At 44.2% G+C, this 19103-nt stretch overlaps 1 protein-coding gene across 3 annotated transcripts in view; it reads right to left on the bottom strand.

The window, feature by feature from the left end:
• cd36 (CD36 molecule (CD36 blood group)) overlaps positions 1–19103 on the bottom strand; it is a 50043-nt gene that overhangs the window by 29425 nt on the left and 1515 nt on the right. For 2 of the 3 annotated variants that reach the window (XM_070897362.1, XM_070897364.1), the window contains exons 1-3: positions 13023–13682; positions 5328–5488; positions 3221–3365 (exon numbers count right to left, since the gene is read on the bottom strand). In XM_070897362.1, the coding sequence (XP_070753463.1) occupies positions 3221–3365; positions 5328–5380 (198 nt within the window). In that variant the 5' untranslated portion in view covers positions 5381–5488; positions 13023–13682. Of the gene's footprint in view, positions 1–3220; positions 3366–5327; positions 5489–13022; positions 13683–19103 lie in introns of those variants that run through there. The other variant, XM_070897363.1, reaches the window with a different exon arrangement.

Raw genomic sequence — 19103 nt, 5'->3', positions numbered from 1 at the left:
TCTGCCGAACTTGAGCACATTGTTGAAACCGCTACACGTGCTCCTGCGTACGGGTTGCGATTGGTTTTGGGGGGACTGTCAGGAACGGGCTTTCAATCGGGCGCGGAACCTACTTTGTTCAAATAAGTTGTTGACCCTGTATGACTCCTGTAAGAAATTGGTTCTGACATGTGATGCATCATCCTATGGGGTTGGGTGCGTGTTGCAGCAGGGTAACGCTGAGGGCCAACTACAACCTGTGGCTTATGCCTCCAGGTCGCGCTCTCAAACTGAACGGGGATATGGGATTGTTGAGAAGGAAGCACTCGCATGTGTCTATGGGGTGAAAAAGATGCATCGGTATCTTTTTGGCAGGAGGTTCGAATTAGAAACGAACCACAAGCCGTTAACATCCCTGCTGTCAGACAGCAAGGCTGTCAATGCCAATGCATCAGCTCGCATACAGCGATGAGCTCTCACGCTCGCTGCGTCTGACTATACCATCCGGCACCGGCCCAGTACCGAAAATTGCGCTGACGCGCTCAGCAGGCTTCCACTGGCCACCACTGAGGGGGCAGCGGAGCAAAATGCTGAGATGGTCATGGCTGTTGATGCCTTTGACAGCGCAGGCTCCCCCATCACAGCCCGCCAGATCAAAATCTGTATCAACAGAGATCCCCTCCTATCCTTGATTAAGAAATGTGTCCTGACTGGGGATTAGGCGCCCGCACACGGAGCATGTCTTGAGGAGGTCAGACTGTTTCACAGATGGGTAGATGAGCTCTCCATCCAAGCCGACTGCCTACTATGGGGCAGCCGGGTAGTCATGCCCCAGAGGGGCATGGAAGCATTCATCAGGGAACTCCACAGCGAGCACCCAGGCATCGTGCTGATGAAGGCCATTGCCCGGTCACATGTGTGGTGGCCGGGAATTGATTCAGACCTGGAACACTGTGTTCGCAGGTGCACGATGTGTGCCCAGCTGGGTAATGCCCCCAGGGAGACCCCGCTCAGCCCGTGGCCCTGGCCCACCAGGCCATGGTCACGTATTCACGTACACTACGCGGGCCCGTTCATGGGAAAAATGTTTCTCATTGCGGTTGATGCGTACTCAAAATGGATCGAATGCATCATTTTGAATTCGTGCATGACATCCACCACCGTGGAGAGTCTGCACGCGGTCTTTGCGACCCTCGGCTTGCCGGACATCCTTGTTAGCGATAATGGCCCATGTTTCACAAGCTACGAATCCCGGGAGTTCTTGTCGGGTAATGGCATTAACCAGTCAGGACAGCACTGTTCAAGCCGGCCTCCGATGGCCAGGCAGAACGTGCGGTCCAAATCATAAAACAAGGCATGCTCCGGATTCAAGTACCCTCCCTTCAATGCCGCCTATCGCGCCTCCTGCTGGCCTATAGGTCCCAACCGCACTCGCTCACCGGGGTCCCGCCCGCGGAGCTACTCATGAAACGAACACTCCAAACTCGGCTGTCCCTCATTCATCCAGTCCTGTCCGACATTGTTGAGGGCAAGTGCCAGTCCCAAAATGAGTACCATGACCGAAATTCAAGCGGGAGGTGTATAGAAATTGATGACCCCGTATTTGTCCTCAATCACGCTTTGGGGCCCAAATGGCTTGAGGGTACGTAATAGACAAAGAAGGGAATAGGGTCACAGTGGTTAAACTTAACAATGGGCAGATATGCCGTAAGCATCTGGACCAAGTAAAAAAAAGGTTCAGCATGGACACTGAGGAACCTGAGGAAGACCATGAGATGGTATTCACACCACCGCCAGTGAACGAGCAACAAGAACATTCAGCAGCATGCACAGTCCCTGCGGTCAGCCCGGACAGGCCGGAATCACCACAGGTGACAGACATGTATACCAAGGCTCAACAACCAGAGCCCCAACTGCGGCACTCCACGAGAGAGCGTCAACCACCCGAGAGACTTAACCTATGATCCCAATAAGATGTTGAGGGGGAGGTGATGTCATGTATGTAACCTTTATGTAACTATACTGCAATACTGTATATACGTAAGAAATGCACACCTTGACCACAGGAACTGAACTTGTGGGAGACACTCCTCACCTAGTCATCCAGGTATATAAAGGGAGGTCCCACGCAGGGTCATCACTTCTTGGTCCTGTGAATAAAGATTCAGGTCATGGAGTGACCTTGTCCATAAAATGTGCCTCGTGTGGATTTGTGGTACTGTGTAAGGACTTTACACTTTCTACCCACTCAAGGATAACAATATGAATTGGAGATCAGAACTACACATGGTACATCAGTACTTTTGTTATTTATTTGTTTCATTCTTGCCTTATTTCAAGATACAGGTTTCAGAGTTCGACAGGCGAGTAACCTGTTCCACACGGACCATTGCATTGCCCAAATGGCAGTCCACAGCTAACACTGAGTGCAAATTAAATATCTTTCAGCGTTCAAAGATTCAATCAGCTCTTAAAAATGCGGTGTCACAAAAGAAGAGCTACGCAGAGAGAAAATAACTTGCAAATCTTTCTGGGTTTAAAGAGCAAAAACAATATGTAAAAATTAGTAAAGACAATGTATCTGATTTTCAACATTTAAATGTAGTAGAAACATAGAAACATAGAAAATAGGTGCAGGAGTAGGCCATTCGGCCCTTCGAGCCTGCACCACCATTCAATAAGATCATGGCTGATCATTCACCTCTCTTGCTTTCTCTCCATACCCCTTGATCCCTTTAGCCGTAAGGGCCATATCTAACTCCCTCTTGAATATATCCAATGAACTGGCATCAACAACTCTCTGCGGTAGGGAATTCCACAGGTTAACAACTCTCTGTTTGAAGAAGTTTCTCCTCATCTCAGACCTAAATGGCTTACCCATTATCCTTAGACTATGTCCCCTGGTTCTGGACTTCCCCAACATCGGGAACATTCTTCCTGCATCTAACCTGTCCAGTCCCGTCAGAATTTTATATGATCTAATTGTTGAGTCTGTTCTAAATGTTTAAAATTGATATTTGCCACTGCATTAGTTATCTATTTAATGGAAATGTGTCTCTCCTCAGTCGAAGCTTCCACTGAAACAAGCTGCTCACACTGTTTACAAGCAATAAATATTACCATGTGCACAGATTGTGCGAAATCTCAGTACGTGTTATTTGTCACGTAAATTTATTCTTTCCTTTTTATTTGATTGATTTGATTTCAGTAAATATTTTTAACGAATTCTATTGTTGCTTACTGCAGCACCAAGGTTGAGGGCTGAGATTCTGTCCATTTCTGAGCCCACTGACATGCTCGGCTCAAAGAGAGCTGAATAGGGCTGTAGGTATGATACCGTATAATTATCATTTACGGTAATGTTGTCCTTCGGGAGATACCGCACCCTAGAAATAAAACAGAAACAACAGTCTGCGTTGCATTCAGCGGCAACAAAGAGGTATGCAATAACAACAAATTGCATTTATATGGCGCCTTTAATGTAATGCACGTATGAAGGTGCTTCATGGAGGAGAAATGGATGGCAAAGAGCAACAGGGGAGTTAGAGGAGCTGTGTGAAAGTATAGTAGAAAAGATACAGATTGAGGAGGCTTTTAATGCACAAAAAGAATTTGGGAGGCAACGGGGGTTGCGGTGCGCAGAGGGTGAAATGGATGGAGAAGCCTGAAAATAATGAGGGCAGAAGATCTTGCATGCGGGGCGAGGTCACAAGAATATCACAAGATGGTGCGGTTACCTCCGCAGTGAGGTTCAAAGCGAAGAACAGAAACTCTCACAACAGAAGGCAGATGTTGGTGATGATTGTATGGTCAGTGTTATTGTAATTGTGTTGGTTAGTTCTATATTTCTTTTTCAGAAGTCTTCGATGTGTCTTTATTATGTTACAAATTTGAGCAAAGTGCGTGCTTTTTTGAGCTAATCCAAAAAACATGACTTTTGTGCAACATACATATTTAAATTGGCTAAAGCCAGTGCTTTCAATTATGTTTTCTTTACAGTGACCAGATAGAAAAATCTCTGAACCCATGTTTTAGGATATTAATTGTTTATAAAGTTTGATCAATTCCAAGCTGAACCTTGTAATATGTTTATTGGCTGATGAAAATATTCTCAGATCTTTCAATTTTTTGCAACCTTTGGAATTGTCAGAGGTACATAAAATGACTGGCTGAGATTATACAAATGCAGAACAGGTATGTGTTACAATGGTGTAATCAAATAAGATGGTCAGAAGATTCTGCCACACCCTTAAAATCTAATCCTACATCCTTTTTAATTTCTATATACACAAGACTTACCACACAATATATTTATTTATATTCTCATCATTTTTACCCTCCCTTCATCTCCTGAAGGCATTGAATCCTTCCTGGAGTATGGTTCCAGGGCCAGTGAATTTCAGTAGCTCTTCCAGGTGCCTATTGTTCATTCTCGCCTCTGAGTCAGGAGGTTGTGGGTTCAAGTCCCACTCCAGGGACTTGAGCACAAAAATCTAGGTTGACACTCCAGTGCAGTGCTGAGGGAGCGCTGCACTGTTGGAGGAGCCATCTTTTGGATGAGACGTTAAACTGAAGCCCTGTCTGTTCCCTCAGGTGGATGTAAAAGATCCCATGGCACTATTTCAAAAAAGAGCGGGGGTGTTATCTCCGGTGTGCTGGACAATATTTATCCCTCAATCAACATAACAAAAAACAGACTATCTGGTCATTATCATATTGCTGTTTGTGAGAGCTTGTTGTGTGTAAATTGGCTGCCATGTTTCCCACATTACAACAGTGACTACACTTCAAAAATAATGTAAAGCACTTTGGGATGTCCTGAGGTTGTGAAAAGTGCTATATAAATGCAAGTCTTTTTCATTCTTCTTTATGCGTGATTTCTTGTTTTTTAGGCTATTTGACAATGTATCCCACTGAAGCCTGATGCTATCCTTGGCCAACATCTCACAAGGAGCAATTAGCAACAGGAACCCTGCCCAATTTTTCCACCAGGTGTGTTGAGGTCAGTTATTGCACCCCGCTACCTCCCCTGCTGAAACCAGTGCATTCAGCACAGGCCAAGGATTGAAGCTGGGGCCTTCCTTATCTGCATGACTGAGTGACTCACCGACTAAACTTTGAGCCATTGGGAGAATTCATCATAATATTTTAATCAGATATCTTCCTGATGTAAAGGATTTGACTGGGAAGCTAACCTGTGACTGAGAAATTACACAAAAAGGAAGTGAGTGATGCCATCTGCTAAGTATCACAGCAGGAGAACAAATCACATAACAACAGCCAAAGAACGGAGGATTTATCTTAACAAGATCAAGTTTTCAGCACAGCTTAAATTAAATGACATGTACCTGTAGGTATAGGGTCCTTTTTGCTCAAGCACAGGTTTAGCTCCCAAATTCATAATTTCTGATGGATTTGTCACATCGAAGAGCCAGAACTGCCTGTAAACAGGGCTTCCTGTTTGAATCCAGTTTTCATAAGCGAGAGTGCCTTCTTCAATAACGCCTTCCTGTAATGGTGATTGAAAAGAAACCCTTTTTTAGATAACCAATCAGCAAGAAAAATTGTTCCTCATTAGTTTTGAAATATTAAACTACTTTGTCATGACAGAAAATCGGCAATCCCGCTTCTCCAAGCTGTAACATTGGCTTACTTGAAACTTCTTCCACATCACTCACTTATGCATCACACCCTGTCGGAAATGCCAGTGTCAGGCAGTTTACATTCAGTGGACGGGTACCTGTGCCAGTACTGGGGGGGAGGGGCAGAAAATTGCGGCATTGGTAAGCCGCTGTGAGTAGTGCTGGTGGGTCCAGCAGGAGAATGGGCACAAAGGCTTCTTTCAATACAGCAGTGCTATGACCAACTGCTGTAAGGAAACTGGCTTGTGGGCCCATCGCCACCTTCTACGAAGGGCACCTGCGTTGGGGGCACCGGAGGTGAGACTGAGAGGAACACCAGATGGTCACGCCATCTCGCCAGTCCCGCTTACTACCCTGATATGAGATTGATCAGGGGTGTACACGGGAACTGTCTCTTCACTACTCTCATGCCCAGTGATGTCTAGGACAGCTTCTCAAATGGAGTCAAGGACTTGCAATGCCTGGGACCTTCTCCAGTTCTTGTTTTTTCCTTTTGTCTTATAACACTCTTGTGAAGCGCCTTGGGACTATTTACTACGTTAAAGGCCCTATATAAATCCAAGTTGGTGTTGTTGTTCTACATGTGCCATCTTGTCCTGCCAGAAAATAAGTATTCTTGCAATTGACCGACAACAATATATGGATGTTCACAAGTTTGTAATAGTTGCAGATTATATTTCTCCCAAGCTACATGTGTCATGTGTGAATAGCAGTCAGTCCCTTGTTTCTCACATGATGATACTTTTTTTTACTAATTGGTTTAAGTACAAAATGAGTGACAGGTTTACACTTGTGACATGTCTACCTACAGCAGGTGGCCTTATCTTAACAGCTTTCTTGACATCAGCCACATAAGAACATAAGAAATAGGAGCAGGTGTAGGCCATTTGGCACCTTGAGCCTGCTCCGCCATTCAATATGGCTGAACATGGCTGATCTGATCCTGGCCTCAACTCCACTTCCCCACCTGCTCCCCATAACCCTTGACTCCCTTATCATTCAAAAATCTGTCCATCTCCATCTTAAATATATTCAAAGACCCAGCCTCCACAGCTCTCTGGGGTAGAGAATTCCAAAGACTCACGATCCTCTGAGAGAAGAAATTCCTCCTCATTTCTGTTTTAAATGGGTGACACCTTATTCTGAAACTATGCCCCCTAGTTCTAGATTCCCCCACGAGAGGAAACATCCTCTCTGCATCTACCCTGTCAAGCCCCCTCATCTTATATGTTTCAATAAGATCACCTCTCATTCTTCTAAACTCTATTGAGTATAGGCCCAACCTGCTCGACCTTTCTTCATATGACAACCCCTTCATCTCAGGAATCAACCTAGTGAACCTTCCTAACTTGTGTTTTGGAGACTGCGTTTATTTCAGTCAGAAATCTGTTCCCAAGCCTGGTGTATTACAAGCTTCTCCTCTCCTTTCCTTCCTGAATCATGAAAATGGCCCTTCTGAACGCAGAACACATGCATTCCCAACCATGTCTCAGAGTGACCTGGCCAGCTCGCGCCTGCCCAAATGCAAGACACGAGACGCCTCCTTACTGCCGTTGTCAGCTCCTCAGCCTTGTTATTAATCTTGTTACTAATCTGTCTACATTGTTGGTCAGCCCAGTGCAGCGCACAATTTAGTGAAAGCAGCACTATCCTTTCGTAATTCGTTGCTAAACCCCGAACAATGCACCGTCAGCAACTCTTGAACTATAAAGTCCAGCCTTCATTATCCAGGCTCAATGAGCTGCTGATAAACGCTGTGGGAACCTACAACAAGAACAACTTGTATTTATGTAGAGCCTTTAATGGAGTGAAATGTCCCAAGGCGCTTCACAGGTGTATTATGAGATAAAAATTTGACACCGAGTCGCATAAGTAGAAATTAGCACAAAAGCTTGGTCAAAGAGGTACGTTTTAAGGAGCGCCTTGAAGGAAGGTAGAGAGGTGGCAAGGCAGGGAATTCCAGAGCTCAGGGCCTAGGCAACAGAAGGCATGGCCACCAATGGTTAATACAATAAAGGCACTGAGATAAGAATGACATTGAGTTAAAGCAAATTAAATAGAAAGCTGCATTTTCCAAATCTGAAATATCTGACAAATATTTTCATAGATTTCAATACTCAACTTAAACCCCACATGTAAACATTAACAAAAGCACGCATTACAAAATAGAAAATCCATATATATCACTGCAGAAAAACAGAATAAATGGTGGATATTGAAAGTTCTTCATTCTCATAAGGTATGTTCTGTTAAATTTGTATAATCAGCTTATAGATTAAACTTTCCACACATTCAGACTCAATGGATGGAAAATGTATTGATGAACAGATAACAATGAACATTGAGGCAGAAATCCCAGCCTCCCGGGCCCGTACGAAGTTTCTACGGATCCGGGAAGGCATCGGAAAAGCCGGTTTTCAGTGCACAATGTGCATGCGCTGAAAACCGACTTTTCCGATCTGTCAGCTTGACAGATCATTCGCAGATCGGGAGCGAGGATATTTGCTTGGGCAAGATTGCAGAATTTATGCATATCTTGCCCATCAAATGTCCTCAAAATTCTTGCGCCTGATAAAAGCAGGGGCATAGCCTACGTTTACAGGTGCAAGTGTTTTAAAACATACATAAACACAATAAAATAAAACAAAATAAACACATTCGTTGTTAAAAACTCTGCCCACTACGGTAAGTTTATTTAAAACCATAATTTAAAAGACTTTTTTTTAAAATCAGGTAAATATTTTTTTTATAAGACATTAATAACTTTAATTTAAATGAATCTTAAATATGTAGTGTATATTTTCTATTTTTTATTGATGTTTTGGGTGTTTGGGGGGCTCTCTCATTCATAATTATGGGAACTCCAACTTAGAGTTCCCATTATTATGAATGAGAAAATACTGTACCTTGATTGGTTGCCCAGAGCCATGTGACTCCAGCTCCAGCTTACGGACTTCCCAACGTGCGTGCTGCGACGCGCAGGGAGTGAAGGCTTCAGGATCGGGATCTCGAGCGAGCGCATCAGGAACAGGCAAGTGCGCATCTTTTTTCCTTTTTTCAGTCGTTTGCTCGCAGGAAGACCTCGACCAGGATTTCTAGGCCTAACTGAACAAGTGTGAACAGGGAAAGGTCGGTGAATGCTCTTTGTTGTGTTTAATGTTTTGGGAATTCACTATTCCCTTTTCATGATCACATTAACCTCTTTGCCAAACTGCTTTTTGTCGATATTTCCACTGACATTTTTGGGTATGCTTTATCTGTATATTTTCATGGATGTAGTTATGGGTTTAAAAAGTGCAATAAATAATAAATATTAAGCCAAGAATGGATTTAAAAGTTAGAATCAAATGTGATCAAATATTTAGCAACAAATGATACTTTCTCTTTTTCTGGGAAATTACCCAATCTGAACTGAATAATGGAGGGTTTATGGTTAGAGAGTCATTAAATAGGTTTGAATACCAGGGAGAAATTCTGCAGAATTTTCCTCAGGAGACTGAATTGGATAGAGTTTGCAAAACATGATTGTATGTGGTCTGTGGAATGGATGGATCCGATGAGTCAAAAATTATCTTTTTCCATTCTGTGCTTTCTTGTATTTTATATATGAAATGGTATAACGACAGGATAAACTTGGAGCCAACTGTATACATGTTTCTCAAATGTAAATCTGTTATGGGGCGGGGAAATTATCAAGAAATTGCAAGTCATTGATTAACTCTTCCTTTGGACTTTTGCACACAAGGCACAACATTCTGGATGGCAACACTCTCTGGAGGAGAGTTTAACAGGTTGGTGAACTTTATATTAAAAGACTCTCATCCCATCATTTTAAAATAATCTAGGGGCGAGACAGCAGAGGCATTACTACTCATATTGAATAATTCATTAGAACAAGGCGTAGTGCCAGAGGACTGGTGGATAGTTATCAAAACACCCTATATTTATGAAGGTGGATAGAACATGTCCAAGGAATTATAGACCAGACAACTTAACATCGGTGGTAGGAAAAATATAATGGAATCCCTACTAAAGAAGAAAATAGAAGAACATCTAGAAGCCAAAAATACAATAATGAATAGGCAGCATGGATTTCAAAAGGGAACATCTTGTTTGACCAACCTCATTGAATTTTTTGAGGAGGTAACAGAGACAAGGGTAATGCAGTAGATGTAATTTATCTAGATTTTCAAAAGGCCTTCGATAAGGTATTGCATAATAGACAAATGAATAAGGTCAGAGAATGCAGAGTCAGGGGACAAGTAGCAGAACAGATACAAAAGCAAAATACTGCAGATGCTGGAATCTGAAATAAAAACAGAAAATGCTGGAAATCTCAGCAGGTCACAAACCTGAAACATTAACTCTGTTTCTCTTCACAGATGCTGCCTGACCTGCTGACATTTCTAGCATTTCCTGCTTTTATAGCAGAATAGATAGCTAGCTGGCTTCAAGACAGAAATCAGCTATTCAGAGTGGCAGAAGGAGGGAAGTGGTGTTCCATCGGCATCAGTGCTGGGACCACTGTTGTTCACAATTTATATTAACAATTTATACTTTGGAATCAAAAACAATTTTTAAATTTGTGGATGACACCAAATTGGGGGGGGGGGGGTGGTGGAGGGGATAGTCAATACTGAGGAGGACTGCAACAAATTACAGCAGGACATTAATAAACTTGTCGAATGGGCATATAATTGGCAAATGAAGTTCAACACAGATAAATGTGAGGTATTATATTTTGGTAAGAAAAATAGGGAGGTCACACAATACTTGCAAAATACAAATCTTAATGGGGTAGAAGAACAAAGGGATCTCGGAGTACAAATAAACAAATCACTGAAAGTAGCGACACAAATTAACAAGGCCATAAAAAAGCAAAGCAAGCACAAGGGTTTATTTCTAGATGGATTGAATTGAAAAGTAGTGAAGTTATGCTAAACTTATATTGAACCTTTGTTAGACCATACTTGAAGTACTGTGTACAATTCTGGTCACATTATAAAAAGGAGTTAGAAGTCACTGGAGAGGGTGCAAAAAAGATTTAGAAAGAAAGAAAGAATTGGATTTATAAGGATGATGCCAGAAATGCGACAGTGTACCTATCAGGAAAGCATGAACAGGCTGTGTTTCTTTTCTCTTGAAAAGAAAAGATTAAGAGCTGACTTAATAGAGGTCTTTAAAATTATGAAAGGTTTTGATCGAGTAGATACAGAGAGGATGTTTTCACTTGTGGGGAAGAGCAAAACTAGAGTCCATCAAAATTATAGTTACCAAGAAATCAAATAGGGAATTCAGAAGGAATTTTTTTACCCAGAGAGAGGTGAGAATGTGGAACTCACTACCACAGGGAGTGGTTGAAGCGAATAGTATAGATGAATTTAAGGCAAGGCTAGAAAAATAAGCATATGAGGGAGAAGGGAAACTTAGCAACATAGAACCATAGAAAATAGGTGCAGGAGCAGGCTATTCGGCCCTTCGAGCCTGCACCACATTCAATATGATCATGGCTGATCCTGCAACTTCAGTACCCCATTATTGTATAATTATAACCTTAAAAAGTCTCACTATCACTACAATTTGCAAATGTCAAATGGTTAAAGGATTTTTATCTTTAACTTTTGTAATCATTTACCTATGTTTAAAAAGTATGTATTAGAGTAGTTTTTCACCTTTAACATTCCCAGCATAAATCTTCGTGGAGTGAAACACAGATCGTGAATTGGACACAAGCCCAACTTTCTGTCAAGCGCCCCCAGTGCATGAAGCTTTGCGCCGGGAGCACATAACAAAACATTATCATTGTATCTGTGGATGTTCGTTCCCTTGCACTGGTGTGCACAGTGGCACTCTCAAACCACATTGTCCAGAGATGTTATTTGTTGCCAAAAAAAAATCAAAATAGCAATAGTAATAGGAAAAATATTAGAGATTAATTTAAAATTAAAAGGGGGATATGTGGGAATGTCAGATGGTTAAGCGTGTAGATCAAAGGTGAAAGAATCGGGTAGTGATGAGAGTGAGGAGTGGAAGAGGAATGGATATTGGGGAGCTGATGGGCAGGGGACAAGAGGGGCTGAGGGGGAAACATGAGCTATTGGGGAAGGGGTGGGAGCTGCTGAGGGTCACATTTTTCCCACAATCCCCACCCCAAATGCAGGCTGCAGCCATCAATGGCTCCTTTCCCCGGACATCACCTCTCACCTGAAACAACAACATGAAGACAACAGAGATAGGATAAAAAAATAACCTTCAGGGGAGGCTGGAGAAAACACCTGTATAATCAATTCATAGTTATTTTCAATACCTGACTGCATACAACAACAACTTGCATTTGCTTAGCGCCGTTAACGAATGCCTGTGATGTTTCTCACAGTGAGTCCGATGAAATATTGTTTTAGAGAAACAGCAGTGTTTTCACCATAAAATGCACATGCACTATTTTGTTGCTAAGGTGCAAATAAAGCAACTTCCATAAAAATGCTACTTGTGGCTCCTTCCTATGCTTTTGTGGTCACATCAGCTTCATCTTGACTTTTTAAAATGGGATTTTACACTTTACAAATCCTGAGTGAGGTGATTAAGTCACTGCCAATTGCAGGCAGTTTCATATTTGAACTCACGCTAGTTATGAAATGCCCAATTTATTTCGTGAAGCGCTTTGTATAGCCACCAGAGAGAGCAGACTTTAATCTAGATTGAAACAGGTGCCAAAGATGGGACACCAGTGTGCTAACAAAGTGTACAATCCAGTGAGTTTCAGATGAGTAAATAAACACGACAGGAATCTGTTAACTTAGACCACAGCACACTCTCGCCATCGTTATCATTAGTAACACAAATATAAAGAATGCATTCAGCACACATTTTAAGATTTTTAAAGATAAAGCAACATCATTCATGTGTAGATAAAGTTAGAATGTACCTTATTTATAGTGCTGTGAATTATCTCATTTCCAATTGGGATCAGAAGACCTCCAATTATCACCAACAGCGCACCGATAGCATTTCCAACACTGAGTGAAACTATTCTGTTACAGCCCATTATTCCTAATCAGACTAAGGACAGGCAAAATCTTCTGTTGCAGAGTGTGTGTTAGGCAAAGGCAGCAGCCAGTGACCAGTGCAGAAAGACTGCCCGGGAAGCCGGGAGCCAGTTAAAAGTCCAGCGACTCGTCAGAGGATGAAAGAGCATTTGGGGCAAATCAGAAGAATGAAGCACTGATAACATGGGGTTTTAACTGCTGCCAAATTCTAACTGCACAAAATCTGCTTTCTCAACACATACAAAGGTCGGTTAGTAAAGTTCACACGATAAGAGAACATATGCTGACAGTAAAAGTGGATGAGTGCTTAACAAATTCATATCGGTCCCTTTGATATTTTACCAAAAGTATTCACCTATTTAGAATAACTAGGATAACACCACATTAAAATCATAGGCGGTCCCTCATATCGAGAATGCCTTGCTTCCACGCCAAAAAGGGATGAGTTCACAGGTGTTTCAATGATGGACCTAATATTCCAGGTCGCGAACTACATCGTGAAGGGTGGAAGATGCCTGTGCGTGAATTTTTTTAACGTGTGGTGGCCGTTGCACACCAGCCACCACATGGGCTTGACAGAGTTTGGTCTTGGTCCAGTGGCAAGGATTAACCAAGACAACTGGAGACCAGCTCTGCTGCACTCTGCTAGTGTGCACACATATCGCAGTGTGGGCTGGCCGTGCTGCCCTTGGGCCCTCGGCCCCGAACTCACACCTCTCCTGGGCCCCGATCACATCGCTCCACGATCTCTCGCCGCTCCTCCATCCCGACCTCGTCGCTCCTGATTAAAATAGGGGACAAAGCAATGCACCATGAGCAAGTTAAAGGTCCTTCTGCTAATCCTGCCAACGGGTAGAGTTAAAGATTCATGGAGCTGGCACAGATCCATCGAGCAGGCAAGGAAGTCTAAAGTATGTTTCTCACCCCTTACACTCCAAGCATGATCTTCCATCTTGGAAAAAAATCTGCACAGCAGTGCTGCCACACAAATGGTTTCATGAAGGACCACAGATGCAAGCTAATGAATATAAATGGCTAAAGACACAATTCCCTGGTTTCTTGCTCATGGGATGACTGAGCCCACATAAAATGCATGCAAAGCATCTTCTGGCCTTTGAGAACTTGTGATCGTAAAGGTGTATTGAAGTATATGTAGCTTAAGTTTTGTATCATGGTTCTGTGCTTTCTGCATTATTTTTGTCACATTTTTGTTTTTTTTTGCATTTCCCTGTACTAGCCCTGAAGAGGCCCCTGGCATTATTCTCTACATTCCATCCTTGGCTCTGACTCTCGTATTTTGAGAGTAGTGTCCTCAAATCTTCCTGAGGGCCTGGAATTTTCTGTTCATTCTGTTGCACCTTTGTTCCCACCTATTGGATAGCACCATGTATTGCAAGCAAATAAATCATTTAGTGATGGTGAAAATGTGAACAGCACAAACATTGACATCCAAGTGCCTATGTTGCATCCCAAATACTGTGTGAGTTAATGAATGTATATCATGCACCTAAGTTTGGTTTGAAGCTTACTTTGTGACCTCAACTTTAAAGATTTAAGTGTGACTGTTACATTTTTGAGTCTTTAAAACCACCTTTCGCTAACTTACTCTGGCTCTTGTTTCTTAGATTACTCTCATGAGTGAGTCCAATGCCCCATATCTTTCAGACTGAGTATCCTTGCCTTACGATCTCAGTAAAGTATAAGTAACATGCCCAGGAATGACCAGAAATCTCGGTCTGATAGTCACTTATTTTATATTTCATTAACTTCTCACCCTGGTTACAAAAGCAGTAGAGCATCGCACCAGACTATAAACATTTAGATACAATGGGCACAATTTTCCCCGGTCATTTGCGCCGTTTTTTTTGCGTATTTATTTTTTTCAAAGTTTCCCCCTGCGATCTGCACTGCCATAACTGACTTAGTTACAATTTTTCTAGGCTAGTTATTTTTTACGTCATAGTTCCCTCATATCTGCGCTGGTTTTATCAATTCTTCGCTGTTTGCCCAACACTTTTTTCTCTTAGGTGGTATATCTGACCACTCCCGAAAAACCTTCTGGCGAGTTAAGAAAACCAGCGCACATTCACAAATCTGCGCTGAAAGACGCCATTGTTTTCAAATCAAAGATTTTGGAGGGAGTCAAGAACACTGTCAAAATCAATAATAAAGTTCACCCTTTTTTTACCTGTCAACATAGAAGTCATCATCATAATAGGCAGTCCCTCGAAATCGAGGAAGACTTGCTTCCACTCTTACCATGAGTTCTTAGGTAGCTGTACAGTCCAATACGAGAACCACAGTCTCTGTCACAGGTGGGACAGATAGTCGTTGAGGGAAAGGGTGGGCAGGGAGCCTGGTTTGCCACATGCTCCTTCCTCTGCCTGCGCTTGATTTCTGCATGCTTTCGGCGACGATACTCGAGGAGCTCAGTGCCCTCCCGAATGTACTTCCTCCACTTAGGGCAGTCTATGGCCAAGGACTCCCAGGTGTCAGTGGGGTTGTCGCACTTTATCAGGGAGGCTTTGAGGGTGTCCTTGTAACGTTTCCTCTGCCTGCCTTTGGCTCGTTTGCTATGGACGAGTTCCGAGTAGAGCACTTGCTTTGGGAGTCTCGTATCTGGCATGTGAACTATGCGGCCTGCCCAGCGGAGCTGATCAAGTGTGGTCAGTGCTTCAATGCTGGGGATGTTGGCCTAGACGAGGACGCTAATGTTGGTGTGTCTGTCCTCCCAGGGCATTTGCAGGATCTTGCAGAGACATCGCTGGTGGTATTTCTCCAGTGACTTGAGGTGTCTACTGTACACGGTCCATGTCTCTGAGTCATACAGGAGGGCAGGTATTACCTCGGCCCTGTAGACCATGAGCTTAGTGACAGTTTTGAGGGACTGATCTTCAAACACTCTTTTCCTCAGACGGCCGAAGGCTGCACTGGCACACTGGAGGCGGTGTTGGATCTCATCATCAATGCCTGCCCTTGTTGATAGGAGGCTCCCGAGATTGGGGAAGTGGTCCACATTGTCCAGGGCCGTGGATCTTGATGTTTGGGGGGCAGTGTTGTGCGGCTGTGACAGGCTGGTGTAGGAACTTTGTCTTACTAATGTTTAGCGTAAGGCCTATGCTTTCATACGCCTCGGTGAATATGTCGACTTTGTCCTGGAGTTCAGCCTCTCCAGCGGGGAGCTTATCAACTGTGAGGTGGAGCATAGCAGCGAGGAAGATTGAGAAGAGGGTTGGGGTGATGATGCAGCCCTGCTTGACCCTGGTCCGGACATGAGTTGGGTCTGTGATGGATCCGTTGGTGAGGATCGTGGCTTGCATGTCGTCGTGGAGCAGGTGGAGGATGGTGACGTACTTTTGGGAGCATCCGAAACGGAGGAGGACGCTCCATAGACCCTCGAGGTTGACAGTGTCAAAGGCCTTTGTAAGGCCTAAGAAGGCCATGTATAAGGGCTGGCACTGTTCCCTGGGGCACTTAAGGACCCAGCTAAGAGAGCCCTTTACAATCAGCGCCTCACAACTAACCTGCTGTGCCTTGATGACCCAGAGACGCAGAATGCTCACAGCGCTTGGTCTGCCCTCCAGGCCTCTATAACCAGTGTCTGCAAGGAGCTGCTTGGTCACTCAACCAGGAAACACCAGGACTGGTTTGCTGGGAATGATCAGGGGATTTAAGAACTAATAGACTACAAGCACAGGGCATTTCTGAGCCTTAACCAGCAACCCAACTCGGGAGCAGCAAAGCAACATTACAGATGGCTAAAGGCTAAGTTCCAACAAAAAAACGGGACCTAAAGAACAGGTGGTGGATGGAGAAAGCACAGGAGATACAGCAGCTGGCCGACAGCCATGATGTGCAAGGATTCTTCACCGCAGTAAAGGCCACATATGGACCAAACTCCCAAGGCCCCAGCCCACTCCTGGCCAAGAACAGGGAAACACTCATCAAGGACACCGAGGCAGTCAGGGCCCGCTGGAAGGAACACTTTGAAGATCTCCTCAACCGAGACTCTGCCTTTGACTCGAGTGTTCTCGACTCCATTCCGCAGCATGCTACCCGCCACCACCTCAGTGAGACCCCAACACTGCACGAGGTAGAAAAGGCCATAAGACAGCTAAAAAACAACAAGGCTACGGGTGCGGATGGAATACCTGCTGAGGCACTGAAGTATGGCGGAGAGGCACTACTGGCGCGAATACGTGATCTCATCTCTCTCATCTGGAGGGAGGAGAGCATGCCGGGAGATCTCAGAGATGCAGTGATCGTGACCATCTTTTAAAAAGGGGACAAGTCCGACTGTGGCAACTACAGAGGAATCTCCCTGCTATCAACCACTGGGAAAGTCGTCGCGAGAGTCCTCCTCAATCGTCTTCTCCCCGTGGCCGAGGAGCTCCTCCCAGAGTCGCAGTGCGGATTTCGTCCCCTCCGGGGCACAACGGACATGATTTTTGCAGCGTGACAGCTGCAGGAAAAATGCAGGGAACAGCACCAGCCCTTATACATGGCAACATAGAAGTGTAAATTTGTTGGATTTCAGAAGTTCTCTAATTTTTTAACTCACTCACATGCCACCACCGGACATCTTGAAGGAAGGCCGGCAGAATCGGGCCTGTGCCCAGACACAGCGGCTCGGGGCTCGGCTACAAAACAAGTTGTTGTGGGGGGGGGGGGAGGAGAGAGAGAGCGAGGTGCCGATCGGAAGGCTTGGAACCCGGGGAGGGGGAGGGAGAGAGAAGTCACAAGATTCCAATTAAGGGGGGGGAGGGGGGTGGGGTGGGAAGAGAGAGAGGAGAAGTCACAAGACCTTTGGATGTGGTCCATCCATACAGACCTGGAGAGATACAAATGTGAACCTTTGCTACCTGCTTTCCTGCTGTTTTGAGCGTCTTTCAAAGGTTAAATTTAAGTATGGGGGCACTACTGACAATGCCACACATTGTGCGAGCCTTCTACATCATGATGCTATGTAGGACATAATTGATTCGACTTCATTACATCAGGAACATCAGAACCTGTAGGGTGCTGGGCAGGAGGCCTTACCCACCTCAGTTATATAGAGACATGCGTTCATACCTCCACCTGAATAACGCAGACTGTGTCAGAAGGCTGCGTTTCACAAAGATGTTGTAACTGAGATCTGTGAGTTGGTCAAAGAAGACCTGCAACCTAGAAGCATCAGGAGGATTGATTTGTCAGTTGAAGTGAAGATTACAGCTGCACTTTCATTCTATGCCTCTGGATCATCTCAAGCTACAACTGGGGATGTGTGCGCCATCTCTCAACATGCAACACATGTCTCCTTTCACCAGGTCACGGCTGCACTGTATGCGTGTAGGAATGACTTCATAAAGTTCCCTATGACTGCCCAAGCAATCCATGACACGACTATGGGCTTCTCCAGAATTGCTGGCTTCCCAAAAGTACAGGGCTGTATTGATTATACCCACATCGCCTTGCGAGCACCTTTTGAAGAATCCCAAGATGTACAGGAACAGATGAGGCTTCCACTCCATTAATGTGCAGCTTGTGTGTGATGATATGCATCACATCGTGTCAGTCAATGCAAGGTACCCTAGCAGCACCCATGATGCGTTCATCCTACGCTACAGTATTATATCTGCCATGTTTCAGCAGCAGCAGCCAGAAGGGCAGAGCTGGCTACTGGGAGACAAAGGGTACGGCCTCGCCAACTGGCTCATGACACCCCTAAGCGTAACCCGGACGGAAGCTGACCATCAATACAACATGTCGCATATTGCAACGTGCAGCATCATTGAGAGGACCATTGGCAACTTGAAACAGCGTTTACGATGCCTGGACCATTCCGGAGGCTACTTGCTGTACTCCCCGAGATTGTCGGTCAGTTCACTGTTGTGTGCTGCATTCTGCATAACTTAGCCATCATGGGGCAGCAGCACCTGGTAGTGGAAGACCCACCTGTAGTGAGAGTGGTTGATGATAATGATGTGGAAGATGCAGGTGACGAGCAGGAGGAGGAGGAGCAGGAGGAGGATGAAAGACGAGGATGAGGAAGCCATGCAAGTGCCTGAGGGCGGGCCATCGTGCTCCTTTAACGATTGCTCGAGCCTTGCGCCAGCAGTTCATCCGTGAACGCTTTACTGATGCCTGAGGGCTCAGCGACAACTATTCTACATGGACATGTTTGCTGTTTGGAGCTTTCCGTAATGTTGTGTTGTGTTAATGAAACATGATTCAGTTTTAATGTAATATATTTTATTCAAAAGTTTACAATATACTTAACTTAACTTTAATAAAATTATTCTTGTATCAAACTTTACTGTAAGATCACTTATAAACTTGTAAATTTACATAACTTACAAAAAACTTTTAGTTGGAAAACAGTTACAACAGTAACAATAATAATAACAACAGCAGCAAAGAAAGGCTGCACCCATCTCTCATCTCCCTTAGTCTA

This window comes from Pristiophorus japonicus, chromosome 13, assembly GCF_044704955.1.
Source record: "Pristiophorus japonicus isolate sPriJap1 chromosome 13, sPriJap1.hap1, whole genome shotgun sequence".
NCBI lineage: Eukaryota > Metazoa > Chordata > Chondrichthyes > Pristiophoridae > Pristiophorus > Pristiophorus japonicus.
Note: the sequence above shows the minus strand (reverse complement) of the source record. Positions and strands in the feature narration are given on the sequence as shown.